General features: G+C 44.0%; 1 protein-coding gene across 1 annotated transcript in view; it reads left to right on the plus strand.

Annotated features, from left to right (window-relative positions):
- The window catches only part of LCP1 (lymphocyte cytosolic protein 1), a 52,315-nt gene that overhangs the window by 11,579 nt on the left and 28,043 nt on the right, over positions 1-12,693 (plus strand). The window contains exons 2-5 of the mRNA XM_049646965.1: positions 8,827-8,913; positions 9,499-9,662; positions 9,831-9,960; positions 11,633-11,765. Coding sequence (XP_049502922.1) covers positions 8,850-8,913; positions 9,499-9,662; positions 9,831-9,960; positions 11,633-11,765 — 491 coding nt within the window. The 5' untranslated portion in view covers positions 8,827-8,849. The remainder of the gene's footprint in view (positions 1-8,826; positions 8,914-9,498; positions 9,663-9,830; positions 9,961-11,632; positions 11,766-12,693) is intronic.

The following is a 12,693-nucleotide window of genomic DNA, read 5'->3' on the forward strand; positions in this document are numbered from 1 at the left end:
TTAAAGACTTGGACGACAAGCCCCCAAAAGCAGGTTAAAAGAATTGTTTTGAAAGGCCTGGTGGCAGTCGTTAAAGGCAGGTGACAGAATCGTTATGAAATGAGCAGCTTCTCTAATTCCTCCCTGAGAATAGCCTGAGAGAGAGAGAGAGAGAGAGAGAGAGAGCTTTCATCGTATCAGAAAAGATTTAGGTTACAGGGTAGCGATTTGAGACATCGGAGAGGTTGTAGGGTTTCATGATTCAGATATTTTTAAGAAAATAGTAGATGGCTCTCTTTCTGGGACAGTTTGCCTACTGTCTTGCCTAGAAACTGGGAGGAAACTGGATCGGCGTGCCTTGAGCTGTACACGGAGGCATGTCAGAAAGGAGATCCCACGTGCAGCTCGCCAACTGCCCTGCTCTGCGCTGAGCGGCCGAGCAGTGGGCATCTGCCTTGCTCAGTGAGGGCAATGCACGAGGCCAGAGCTCTCCCTGCCGCTGAGGTAAGAGCAGGAGCCGGGAGGGGCAGAGTGGGACCCACCAGGGTGATAGCCCCAGCTCCTGATCACCCCTGCCCCTATTTCTAGGCTCCTTTGAAGCACACCTTCTCCGGGCCCTAACTGGTGCAGACGCTTACCAGCCAGAGAGTAGACTTTGGGAACTTTTCACACGGAAGGGATTCCGTTTCTCAACTTACAGATGAGGAAACGGAGGCCCAGGGAGGCCAAACAGAGCCTGATATCACACGGACGGGCAGTAACCTAGGTCTCCCAAGCCCAAGCTCCACATTTCCTTCCCGTCTCTGCCAGGTTTTTGGTTGTGGTTTCCTTGGAGATGTACAAGTGTGTAAATTATCTGGGTCTCTTTATTTTATGGCTGGTGAAGATGTTTGCTCTTTGTATGTTTAGGTAAGTTTCTGTGTTAATTTCTTACTCTTCTTTTTCCCCCTTGCGGTCCTGTTTCACTTGTCCATTTTTGATCTTCAGAGCTTTTCTCATCGTATTTCACCGTTTTGCAAGAAGTGAGCGATAGTCTCTGTGTCACATTTGAAACCTGACATGTAACTGTGGGCTTCATAGAGCCTGAGGCTTTGTGACCCCCTCGTTTATAGCCCAGCAAGGAGAGCAGTGCTTTGCACACAGACTAGTAGGTGAGGAGAAAGTACGGATGAATGAACAAACGAGGAATGAATGATGTCTGATATTGAGGTAACTGAACTGAAGAGTGGGTGATCTATCAGTCCATAATAATATTCAGCTTTTTGAAAAACAAAACCCAAGGATTCCCTGAACTTTCAAGAAGGAAGGGTCTGGATCTTAAAGTCCTTGTGGTAGAATGTGGAATGAAGGGATTTTCAAGATGTTAACACCAGGAGAGTCACTGCCTATATATACCCCGGGGAAGGGGAGGGATGACAAGGCAATGAGGGCCTCCCCAGCCCCAGCTTAGAGCATCCCCTTTGCTTGCAAGAGTTTTGTTCTGTGTCACATCCTTCCTTCTCTTTTCTTTTCTTTTCTTTTCTTTTCTTTTCTTTTCTTTTCGAGAGAATACAAGCAGGGAGGGGCAGAGAGAATCCCCCCATCAGTGCAGAGCCCCATGTGGGGCTTGATCCCATGAACCATGAGATCATGACTGGAGCTAAAATCAGGAGTCAGAAGTTTAACCAACCTAGCCACCCGGGCACCCACTGTGTCACACCCTTCATGGCCGTGAGCAGCTCGGTAGAGAAGCAAGGCAGCGTGGGGGCGGGGTGTTGGGGGAGGAAGGAAGTGGGGAGAAGCAAGGCAGCATGGGGAAGTGGGGAGATGGGTACTCCTTGGTTGGTAACTGAGCCGGGCTCTGTGTGCTGTGTTATATACGGCTTCCAAAGCCCCTCAACTGTGATCAGACGACAAAGGCCCCCAGAACACGTTCACCAGGGTTAGAGTGACCTGGCCTGCCAGCTTCCCATGAGAGTTCACGGGCCACCCGAGAGAGAGAGCTAGAGAAGAGAGCCACCAGGTCAGTGCCCCTGACCCACTCCTGCACCGTGGGGGCAGAGGTGGTAGAGATCCCAGTTCTGTGCTCTGGGGAGGCCCTTAGGCAAATCAGTGTATCTGCAGGGAGAGAGAGATCGAGAGAGAGGGGACGAAAGACAATCTAAAGGAGATTTTGACTTGACAAAAAGAATTCATAAGAGTTCCTCTAAATGGTCCTCTGTATTTGACGCTGTTTATAATTATCTGGCTTCTTAAAAACAAAGTCATTGTTAAACTACATTTTCAGAATCATCCTTTACGTTAAGCTTTGGAACGTCCCGAAAATGGTCCTGAGAACTTACAGTAAATTACTGGTGGTTACATCCCCTACTTTGTAACATGAAGAGGACAGAGTTGTGTGAAGCAAACCTGCTTCTTTGTCTCGTAGAAGCTTATCATGATGGCTTCTTAAAAACTTATGGGTATGTTATTTTGCTTCAGAGTTTTAGCTGTTTTATGTTCCTCTTCAGTGAGCATAGTCTAGCACTAAAGATTGCAATATGAGTGACGTTCTCGATTACGTGTTGTTTTGGATTATTAACTGTTCATTCACATATTCGGAAGTTGTACAGCTTTCTCCTGGCGCTGTCCTGAAATTATTGAGGCAAAGCTGGGAATCTGGGTCCTGAGTTTCCAGTTTTATTTTACCCACTGTGTCAAGTTGCAGGAAAAGTAGGACACATTCAAAAAGAGTCCCTTGGCAATGTGATGCCGGGTCACAGATGCCTCCCTGATCCTGGCAGTTATATAACTGGGCATCAGTATATCAAACCGAAATACTGACCAGCACATCATTACCACCTCTCAGAAGTAAATGCAGCCCACGGGCATCTCACCCTAGGCCAGTCACCTTTCCTCATCCCTTCTGCTGCTTTTCATGACCAGTTAGGAAACCCCTCAGAGAAAATTCAGCTTACACAGTTGCATTTATTTTAGAGAATGTACTATATTTCTTTCTGTAAATCCTACAGCACTGTGTTCTATAACAACCTCCCACAAATAGTTTCTGTATTCAGACTTTAGGGAACTTGAGTTTAGGTGCTTTTATTCTTAAGTAGTCATTATCAGAAGTTCTCTTTCACTACCGACCTGGGAAATACCAGCCTCCTCTAAGCAGAGACTCAAAACTCATTGACCTAAAGAAATGAGCAGGTTTTGTGGCTTCTGCAATTTGGGAGGTTATTTAGCATTCTTAGGACTTTGGAAATAATCTTATAAAAGTGAACAACGGGTACTTTCTTTGGCCAAATGTCTTGGAATTTTAGAGCTATTGATTTAATACATTTAAGTGCTCACAGAAAAACTGGCAGCCGGATGTGACTTAGATGAATGGTGGGAGTCTGTACTCTTAGATTTATGATTTGGGCAGTGATTATAAAACAGGATTCCATAATTCACCCCTGATTTGCGAGATACCTTAAAATGGTTTCTGGGAGGGCATAGTTAGATGATGCCGTCATTAATAAGGGAGAAAGAAGTTGTGACGTATATACAATGGAATATCATTCAGCCATAGAAAGGAGGAAATCCGACCATTTGTGACACTGTGGATGGACCTTGAAGGCATTATGCTAAGTGAAAGAAGTCAGACAGCGAAAGGTAAATGCTGCCTGATCTCACTTTTTGTGGAATCTTAAAATACATATATACATACAACTAGAACTAAGCTTATGGAAGAAGAGATCAGACTTGTGGTTACCAGAGGCAGGTGGTGGGGGAGGAGGAATTGAAGGAAGGTGGTCAAAAGATGCAAACTTCCAGCTGGAAGATCAGTAAGTCCTAGGGATGTGATATACGACCCTGTGGCTGCAGTTAGCCCTTCTGTATGGTATATAGGAGAATCGTTGCCAGTAAATCCTAAGAGTTGTCCTCCCAAGGAGAAAAAATTTCCCCCTGTGTTCTTTCCTCTTTCTTTGCTTTTTATTGCGTCTGGATGAGAAAATGGGTGTTAGCTGAACCTATTCTGATCACATGTCAATCAAACCGTCCTGCTGTGCGCCTTAAACTCACACAGTGATGTTATGTCAAGTATTTCCCAATAAAATTGGAAACAACGAAAGGGGGGCCCCACTTAACGCAGGAGCAGTAGAGTGGAAACTGGAAGGAATGTGTTTTCCTCAAACCCTCGTTTCAGGCTCTAAATGCCTCAGTCCATCCCATTCCTGCAGCGACCTCTCTGGAGACTGTGGCCAGTGTGGGGCCAGCAATTTGCAAACTGAAACCCTAACTTACTATCCTTATGAATCTGACAAATGTTAATACCACCCGTGCCTTCAAGTGGGCACGAAGTGGGTATATTTTTTCCAGGCAAACGCATCAATAGACTGTGTAAAGTACCTCAGATTTGATTCTAACCCCAGCGATACCCTTCTTAGAAATGGTCTGATCTGCATGGTGTTAACGACCTCCTCTTCCTGCTCCTCGGCTTTGTGAACATGGTGCCATTTGCACGTTCAGTTCAATTACTTAAAGGGTCTCCTCTCAGCTATGGACCTTAATAGGCCCTGTTGATGGTCCCTTCATCCTTCTCCCGCTCTGCTCACCAGCAACTACATTTAGAACCCTAGAACTTGGACAGAGACATGGCCTTTAATCTCAGTGAAACTCTAGTGTTCTGATCTCGAGAACGAAGGAGTCGTAATGAATTATTCCTTAAGCTCCTCCTGCCTCTACGAGTTGGCTTGTGTCTCCAAGACTTACTGCCCATTTTGACAAAACAAGAGACCCTCTCCAGGTGTGTATTTGTGTTGGGGCCCCCACACAAGGCAGCATCATAGTAACTCGGGCTGTTGACTGTTGCTTCTCCAATGCACCTTTTAAAGGAATTTTCCTCTGGCTCGCAAACCACTCAGGGATTTTGGAACCTTAAAATGTGAGGGCTGTCTCACTCTACGGCTTCTCTAAGTTGATCTTCCCCGTTTATAAATCTCTTTGAAAAAATACAGTTCTCCAGATGCCCAGGTTTTTCATCTTGACCTACTTGCAATGGTGCTTAAAAACCACATGGTTTTAAAATAACGCTTCTCCCACCCCTTCTCGGTCTTTAATTTGAACGGGCCATGCCATTCATTTTCTCAGCTTTTCCATTGCACCGTGGTCTTGAGATTTTCTTTCTCATCTAATACGATGACTCTTTTGTTGCTTCTTTGGCCCTGCTCTTGACCCTTAAGACGCAGTCTCATTTTTGCCTTCACTTGTGTTTCTCCCTAGCCCCTTACAGTGCTCGACGGTCTGAGACGCTTATGTCAAAGGATGGGGTTAAGTTCAGATTCAGAGATCCCGTTCAAGCTTCTACCTTTAACATTGTTCCCTGCTTTTCGGGTAACTAGGGCAGTGTAGACAGGCCTCACCTGAAATGAGAACAGCACCTGGCTTGTAGCAGGCATTTAGAAAATACTGGTAAATGAATGAATTTATCTCATAACAACCCCATGAGCATCCATGAACCAGGAAGTGTGAATTAAGACACCTAAGAACAAGAAAGGCCAGCCACCTCTAGGTCTAAAGCCCCTTGGATTTTATCAAAGATCTTGTGGAAATGTGATGGAGAACCTTCTCCTGATGTGTATATGGAATATTTGTAAAGGCATAAAGGAAATCTAGGCCAAATTACTCAACAAGGACTTAGAAAAGGGTACAAAGTTATGTACGAATTTCTTAGCACAGAAGCTTTGCTTCCCTCACACATGAAAGCAAAATCTTCCTAAGCTAGAATACCTAGATGGGCTCTCTGCGTTACGGATTTTTTAAAATCTCCCATGGAGTATATATATTAGATGGTTAATAATTGCTGAGTGAGCATATGGGTGGACAAACTGAATGTCTAGCAGAAGTGTGGAGGCATTGAACCTGAGTAGACAGCATGAGGGAAGAGAAAAGACTGAGAATTAGAATCCTGGCTGTTCCTCTCCCTGGCTGTGTGATCTGAGATATGTGTCCTAACTTCTCTGAGCTTCTGTTTCCTGTTCTACAAAATGGGAATATATATCTATATTTATGCCTTCAGATTTCATTGAGGGACATTATAATAAACACAAAGCTAGTGTTTACTGCACCTCACAAGTGTCCTCTCCTGGGTGAAGTTATTGCTATGAGACCTCAGTTCTGTGGTCCTAAAAAAACATTGGTTTGTTTGGCTCTTAGAGATGGAGTGAAGTATGTAACTGATGACATTTCCCTTTTTGCTTTCGCTTCTAGAGAACTTGGAACTAGATTTTCAGCCTGCTTCTAGCAAAATATGCAGTCTTAACTGTGGACTTGAAGGATTAAAGCCCCCCTGCCATTATCCTGTCTTACCTAGGCGTGGCTCTCCTTAATAATTACATGATTTTATTCATTTAATTCTTCGCTTAGGTGTAACTTTGTAAGCTGGCTCAAATTGTTTTTGGAACAAGGCCTGGTGAGGGAGGAAGAAGGAAGGAAGAATGGAGGAAGGGAGGATGAGTGGATGGAAGGAAAGGAAGAAAAAAAAAATTTTAAAAAAGGGAGGGAGACAGAGAGAGGCAGAGAAAAAAAGGAAAGGAGAGGAGTGAGGAAGGCAAGAAAGTCAGATAGCCATTGCCTGTGTCTGAGGGTTATTGTGCTGTGTAAATATTTGCTTATTACAGTTAAGTTCTGTGCAGTTTTACCTTCCTTCAGAGAACCCAGTGAACCTTTTTAGATACATGAGGCAACTAATAAAATTATTATTGATAATAAAACATATTTTTAGAGGAATTGAAATAGCAACAGTATCTAATTCTCTGATTTTCTTTTTTAAATGTTTATTTTTAAGAGAGAGAGAGAGAGAGAGTGTGTGTGCATAATCAAGGGAGGGACAGAGAGAGAGGAAGACACAAATCTGAAGCAGGCTCCAGGCCCTGAGTTGTCAGCCCAGAGCCCGACACGGGGCTTGAACTCACGGACCTCGAGATCATGACCTGAGCCCCAGTGGGATGATTGACCGACTGAGCCACCCAGGCACCTCTAAGCCTTTGACTTTCAAATCATGCTCCCTGGAGTTCCTACTGGTACATAAGCTCACAGGAAGTGGGATAGTAGAGGCAGGGGAACATTTGAATTTCTTCAGCCAACGCCTCTCAGAGTTGTTATTTTGTCTTGTTTGCTTCAATCTACATGTAAAGCTTCTGTTAACAAAGGATTTGGGGGGAAACCAAAGTTTGACGCCACCAATATGTGTACATAACAAAAGAGTAAGTTGGTGGATAAGCCAAATTGAGCGTAAGGCATTTTTGAACTATAGATCTAAGTGCTTGCTTCCCTTTTTATGTGGTTGTTGATTGGTTGGCACTGAGAACAAGTATAGCACTATAAAATGCCGTGAAAACATAGAAAAGGAAATTCATTTAAAGTAATATCCTGTAACAAATGTGAAATATGTTTTTTAAATGTTTGTTTATTTTTGAGAGAGAGAGAGAGCAGGGCAGGGGCAGGGAGAGAGAGAGACAGAGAATCGCAAGCAGGCTCCACAGTGTCCGCGGCAGAGCCGGATGTTGGGCTCAGTCCCATGAACCATGAGATCATGACCTGAGCTGAAATCAAGAGTCAGACGCTTAACTGACTGAGCCACCCAGCATTTCACAGATGTAACATATTTGCAAAACATCAGTAACTTCACTGAAATGCTCAAATTATAATTACATGTAAAAATACCCCATCATCCGCACTCCCACCCTGCTTATCCCTTCACCACCAGGAAATCCAGCAAGCTTTAGTGGAACTGCAATTTGAAATATTCTGGTGTGGATTAGCTAGGGGCATGGAGAATATAATCCGTTTTCTGTTTCATTCTCTTTCTACCCACTAGAGGGCAGCAATAAAGCACAGGGAAGGGGAAATTAACTCCAGCGCTGGCATTTAAGTTTCCCAGCAAGACTAGCCTTTCCGAAAACAAGAACACCTAGAAAGTCCCTGAGATTCCCACATACGAATTATTAGAGGGTCAGGTTCCCTTCCCCTTTCCCTCAATATTGAGAGAACTTTGAAAACTCCCTTTGAAGTTATAAAAGTTACCTGTTGGCTTGGCCAAACATACTAATTGTAAATGTGAACATGACATCATCTCTAAAAAAGGCATTTATGTAAAAGTTAAGTGTTATAGTTGTGTATTTCCATGCAGCACACGACTCCAAGACTTAGTGATTTACCACAACAGCCATTTTACCGTATCTCTCGATTCTGTTCACTGGGCACAGCTGGGTGGTTTTTCTGTTTTGTGTGATTTGACGGGGGACCGTGGACATCTAGGGTCTCAAATTAGCCGGAATGTCCAAAGTGGCCTACTCCGTGTGTAATTGTACAAGATCCGCGTGTAGAATTTCTGGTGCCTGGCAGTTGAGGCTAGCTGTCAGCTGGGAGCCCAGCAGGGACAGGTGAGCAGAGTACCTGGTCCTTCGTTGGCTTCTTCATACGGGTTGGACATCTCAGAGCATGGCACTTGGTTTCCAAGAGGGAATATCCTAAGACTGAGAATTCCCAAAGGAAGGAGCCAGAAGGTTCCAGTCCCAGACATGGCTCCTGCTGCCTCCTCAATGGTCAAAGCAGACACAGGGTCAGCCCGGGTTCAAGGGGGAGGGAATCAGCTCCGGCTCCTGATGTGGAACAGTCTGTAGACCCAGGGAGAGGAGGGAGTGGCGAGGGCCAATTGGAGGCCACGTGGACGGTTAAGAATAAGGGAAGATATGGAGACATATGGGGAAGATATGTATAAATCGTGACGGATACGGAGGGATATTTTCTTCATTTGATAAATGGAAATTGCTGCTTACTGTGGTACTTTAAGGGTTAAGACGCACGGAAGTCATTCCTTATGTTCTTCTCCTTCCTCAGATCTGTTGCCGAAAGCAATAAAAATGGCCAGAGGATCAGTGTCCGATGAAGAAATGATGGAGCTCAGAGAAGCTTTTGCCAAAGTTGGTGAGCAGGCCTGCAGCTCGAGTCACATGATTCTCTTCTTTGCTGAGTAGCTTCAGGACAGATTCAGTGAATCGGTAACATGAGCCAAATAGCGGAAGTGAAAGGAATACAGCGGTATTGGTTAGAGGAGCTGAGGGAACTTAATTTTGAAACATCTGCTTTAGGAAGATGGCTTCTTTCTCTATCAAAACATGGAATATGGACCCTCTCACCCCTGCCGCTTTTCTCATATTCTTATCTGGTCTGATTTCCTTGGTTTCCTTTGCTTTTCTGCTATTCCATACTCTGGCTTTGTATCTCTAAGCTTGTGATGTATTTTTCCGTCTCTTTCTGTAAAAGTCTCTTCAGATTCTGTTGCCAGAACCTCTGCTGTGACATTATGACGCGTGGATGTTGGAAGTGACGCTAGTGCCCCTCCCCGGTAGAAACAGGCCTCTTGCGAGACTCTGACTCTCGCATGGGGTCAGGCTGCGACCCCCGAATGATTGCCCCTCCAGCCCACTCACCTCCCGTCTCGCCTTCCCCCACCTCTTTATCCTGTTTCCTGAACTGCCCTGAAACTTCAAGTCCTCTCTTGCCTTGCAGATACCGATGGCAATGGGTACATCAGCTGCAACGAGTTGAATGATTTGTTCAAGGCTGCTTGCCTGCCTCTGCCTGGGTACAAAGTGAGAGAAATTACAGAAAACCTGATGGCTACAGGTGATCTGGACCAGGATGGGAGGATCAGCTTTGATGAGTTTATCAAGGTGGGTATGAGGCAGGACGCACGGAGATGCGTTTGAAGCTTAGAGCCTCAACCTGAGAAATATCCAGAAATGGATTCCCACCCTCCCCGCCTCACTATTACGTATTCTTCCCTTTGGGATTCTCTTGATCACAGATTGGGTTTCTAAAGATACATTCCATTTTTGCAGGTTTTCCATGGCCTGAAAAGCACAGAGGTTGCCAAGACCTTTAGGAAGGCGATCAACAAGAAGGAAGGCATCTGTGCGATCGGTGGTACTTCGGAGCAGTCCAGCGTCGGCACCCAGCACTCGTATTCAGGTGCGCTGTCCCAGCGGAAGTGGGAGGGTGCTGGCACGAGGAGATACTGGGGGGTAGCGGGAGAGGGAGCCATATGGAAAGGATCCGTGCCTTCTGGGGCTCCACCTTCTAAACTCGGTGTGAAACCTAAGGGGTGCAAACCGACACAGAAGCCAACGCGAGTGTATTGACTGCTGCCTGTTTGCCTGTGGTTGGCGGGCTAATTCCAGGGACGTGATGGAGGAGGAGCAAACCTAGTTCTAGGTAGAGTCCAATACCAAGTAATCTCAACAGCATTGAAAAAATACATTGAATGGAAACCAATTTGACAATAAACTTCATATATTGAAAGAAAAATACATTGAGGCTGGAGGGTATTATGCTAAATGAAATCAGTCAGTCAGAGAAAGACAAATGTCACATGACTTCACTCATACGAGGACTTTAAGAGACAAAACAGATGAACATAAGGGAAGGGAAACAAAAATAATATAAAAACAGGGAGGGGGACAAAATGTCACAGAGTCATAAACATGGAGAACAAACAGAGGGTTACTGGAGGGGCTGTGGGAGGGGGGCTGGGCTAAATGGGGAAGGGGCACTAAGGAATCTACTCCTGAAATCGTTGTTGCACTATATGCTAACTAATTTGGATGTAAATTTTAAAAAATTAAATAAATAAATAAGTAAATAAATAATACATTGAGGCTGCCAGAATTCCTTTATAAATCTTTTGGATAAAATGAACTATTCAGGCTTGTATCTCCTCCACGCTTCATGATTATTCTCAATGCCCACTGATGGGTCAAGAATATTATGTTTTTACTGATTTGGAAGGAAGCTGTGTATTTATTTTACAGGCTGCCATCCAACAGCCCTAATGGAAACTATTAAAAATTCAAACGGTACAGTAATCCAACGAATCCCAAACTGAGTTCTTTAACACGTTAGTGGATCTTAAAGATAAGTTCATGGTTAAGTACCATTTGTGATCGTGAAGGCAGTGTTTAACCTTTTACTTTTAAATACAGAAATCACATAAATATGCATTATGAATATTCAAGACAATGAAGACTCGAACTTTGGTGTCGGGATTCTTCTGTGTTTCCAGTGACACACAATTTGGGAAACACCGTACTGGGCTGTAAGGCATAGCGTGAGGTTTCATTAAAACTTCTGAAATCAACTTCTGGCAGCTTTATTGATAAGAAAGAAAGATTATATCACACAGGATTTTATTTCATAACAATTATATACAGAAGCTCAAAGATTTTGTAGGGATTATCTGTGATCATCTCACATTTAAATTGGCTGGGCTGAAGGCAGCCGCTGAGTTTTATCCTGTAAGCATTAGATCACATTCATATTTAAATTGTATCTAAATATAAATAAAATATATCTCTAACGTTTACAAATATAGTTACATGTTATATATCTATTATATCTAATATATAATAATTAGATATTATTAAATCTGCTTGCCGTATGTTTAATGACTTGGAGTGAATAGAGGTCCTGTGCCTGGTCCCCAAGTCACTGAGATTTTTCAGTGTCAATCAACGTAAGATGATAAGATAAGGGACCAGATAGCATCTCAATGGCTCTCCTGGGCATGGCAATCTGAGATCCATGTACATAATTTTATGTCAGATTTTCACTTTGCAAATAAGCCATTTTTATCATTTACTTGCAGAGGAAGAGAAGTTTGCCTTTGTCAACTGGATAAACAAAGCCCTGGAAAATGACCCCGACTGTCGACATGTTATCCCAATGAATCCAAACACAAATGATCTCTTCAGTGCCGTGGGAGATGGCATTGTCCTTTGGTAAATAACGCTTCCTTCTTGGTTTCTAAGACCTTCCTGGAATTTTCTGGAATACCGGCAGTTGATTGTCTTTATCCTAGGCCAGCGTCCTTTGGCGCTCAGCGGGACTTGAAATGCTTTCTGCACTTGCACTTGGCAGGTCCCGGAAAGCAAACTAATTTCAAAAGCAACTTATAACGAGACACGTAAAGCTGCTGTTGCTTGGTTGGAGGGGAGGGATGCACAGTATACAGACAAACACAGGTGGAGATACAATAATACAAGGTCAAAAGCAATTACTTTTGGAACATATGCCACTTGGCTTCATCTGAAAGTACCTAGATTCAGCATAGCAGCATGATGATTGAAGCAACCCAGTGCCAGTCCTTATGCAGAGACTTTTGAGTGGTACGTACAAACACGCAATTCAAATGCTGAGGACACCTGGAAAAAGAGGAATGCATTCTGTTTGCGGAAGGCCTCTACAACAGTTGGTCCTCATGGTGTCTTTGAAATATTTCTGTAGCTCTTGCTTTAGCAGCTTCTAATGCCATTGTAAGACACCGTATTAATGAAAGAAAGGGCTTGGAATAGCCAATCCCAGGTGAGCTCAGGAGTTGAAGGGAAGGATGGATGGGCAAGATTTAAAACCCCTTCTTCCCTGCTCTGGGCAGAGCAATTCTGCTTTCGGTATTTTATTTATTAGAGTTCACCATGAGATTTCATTTTTAAAAATTTCAACTGCCAAAAAAAAAAAAAGACATAAAAAATGTAGGCAGGAGCAAATCCTAATTCCTTCGGTTGGCCCACAAAGCACCCCATCATCTTCCCTCAGTCTCCTGCTAGCTTTACCTCCCAAGACCCCCATGACTCAGGGACCCAGCGTGGGACACTGAGTGAATGGCTGCGGGAATGGCTACATCAGCAACCATACTTACTCTTCCCCGTA

Source organism: Panthera uncia, assembly GCF_023721935.1.
Source record: "Panthera uncia isolate 11264 chromosome A1 unlocalized genomic scaffold, Puncia_PCG_1.0 HiC_scaffold_16, whole genome shotgun sequence".
Classification (NCBI taxonomy): Eukaryota; Metazoa; Chordata; class Mammalia; order Carnivora; family Felidae; genus Panthera; species Panthera uncia.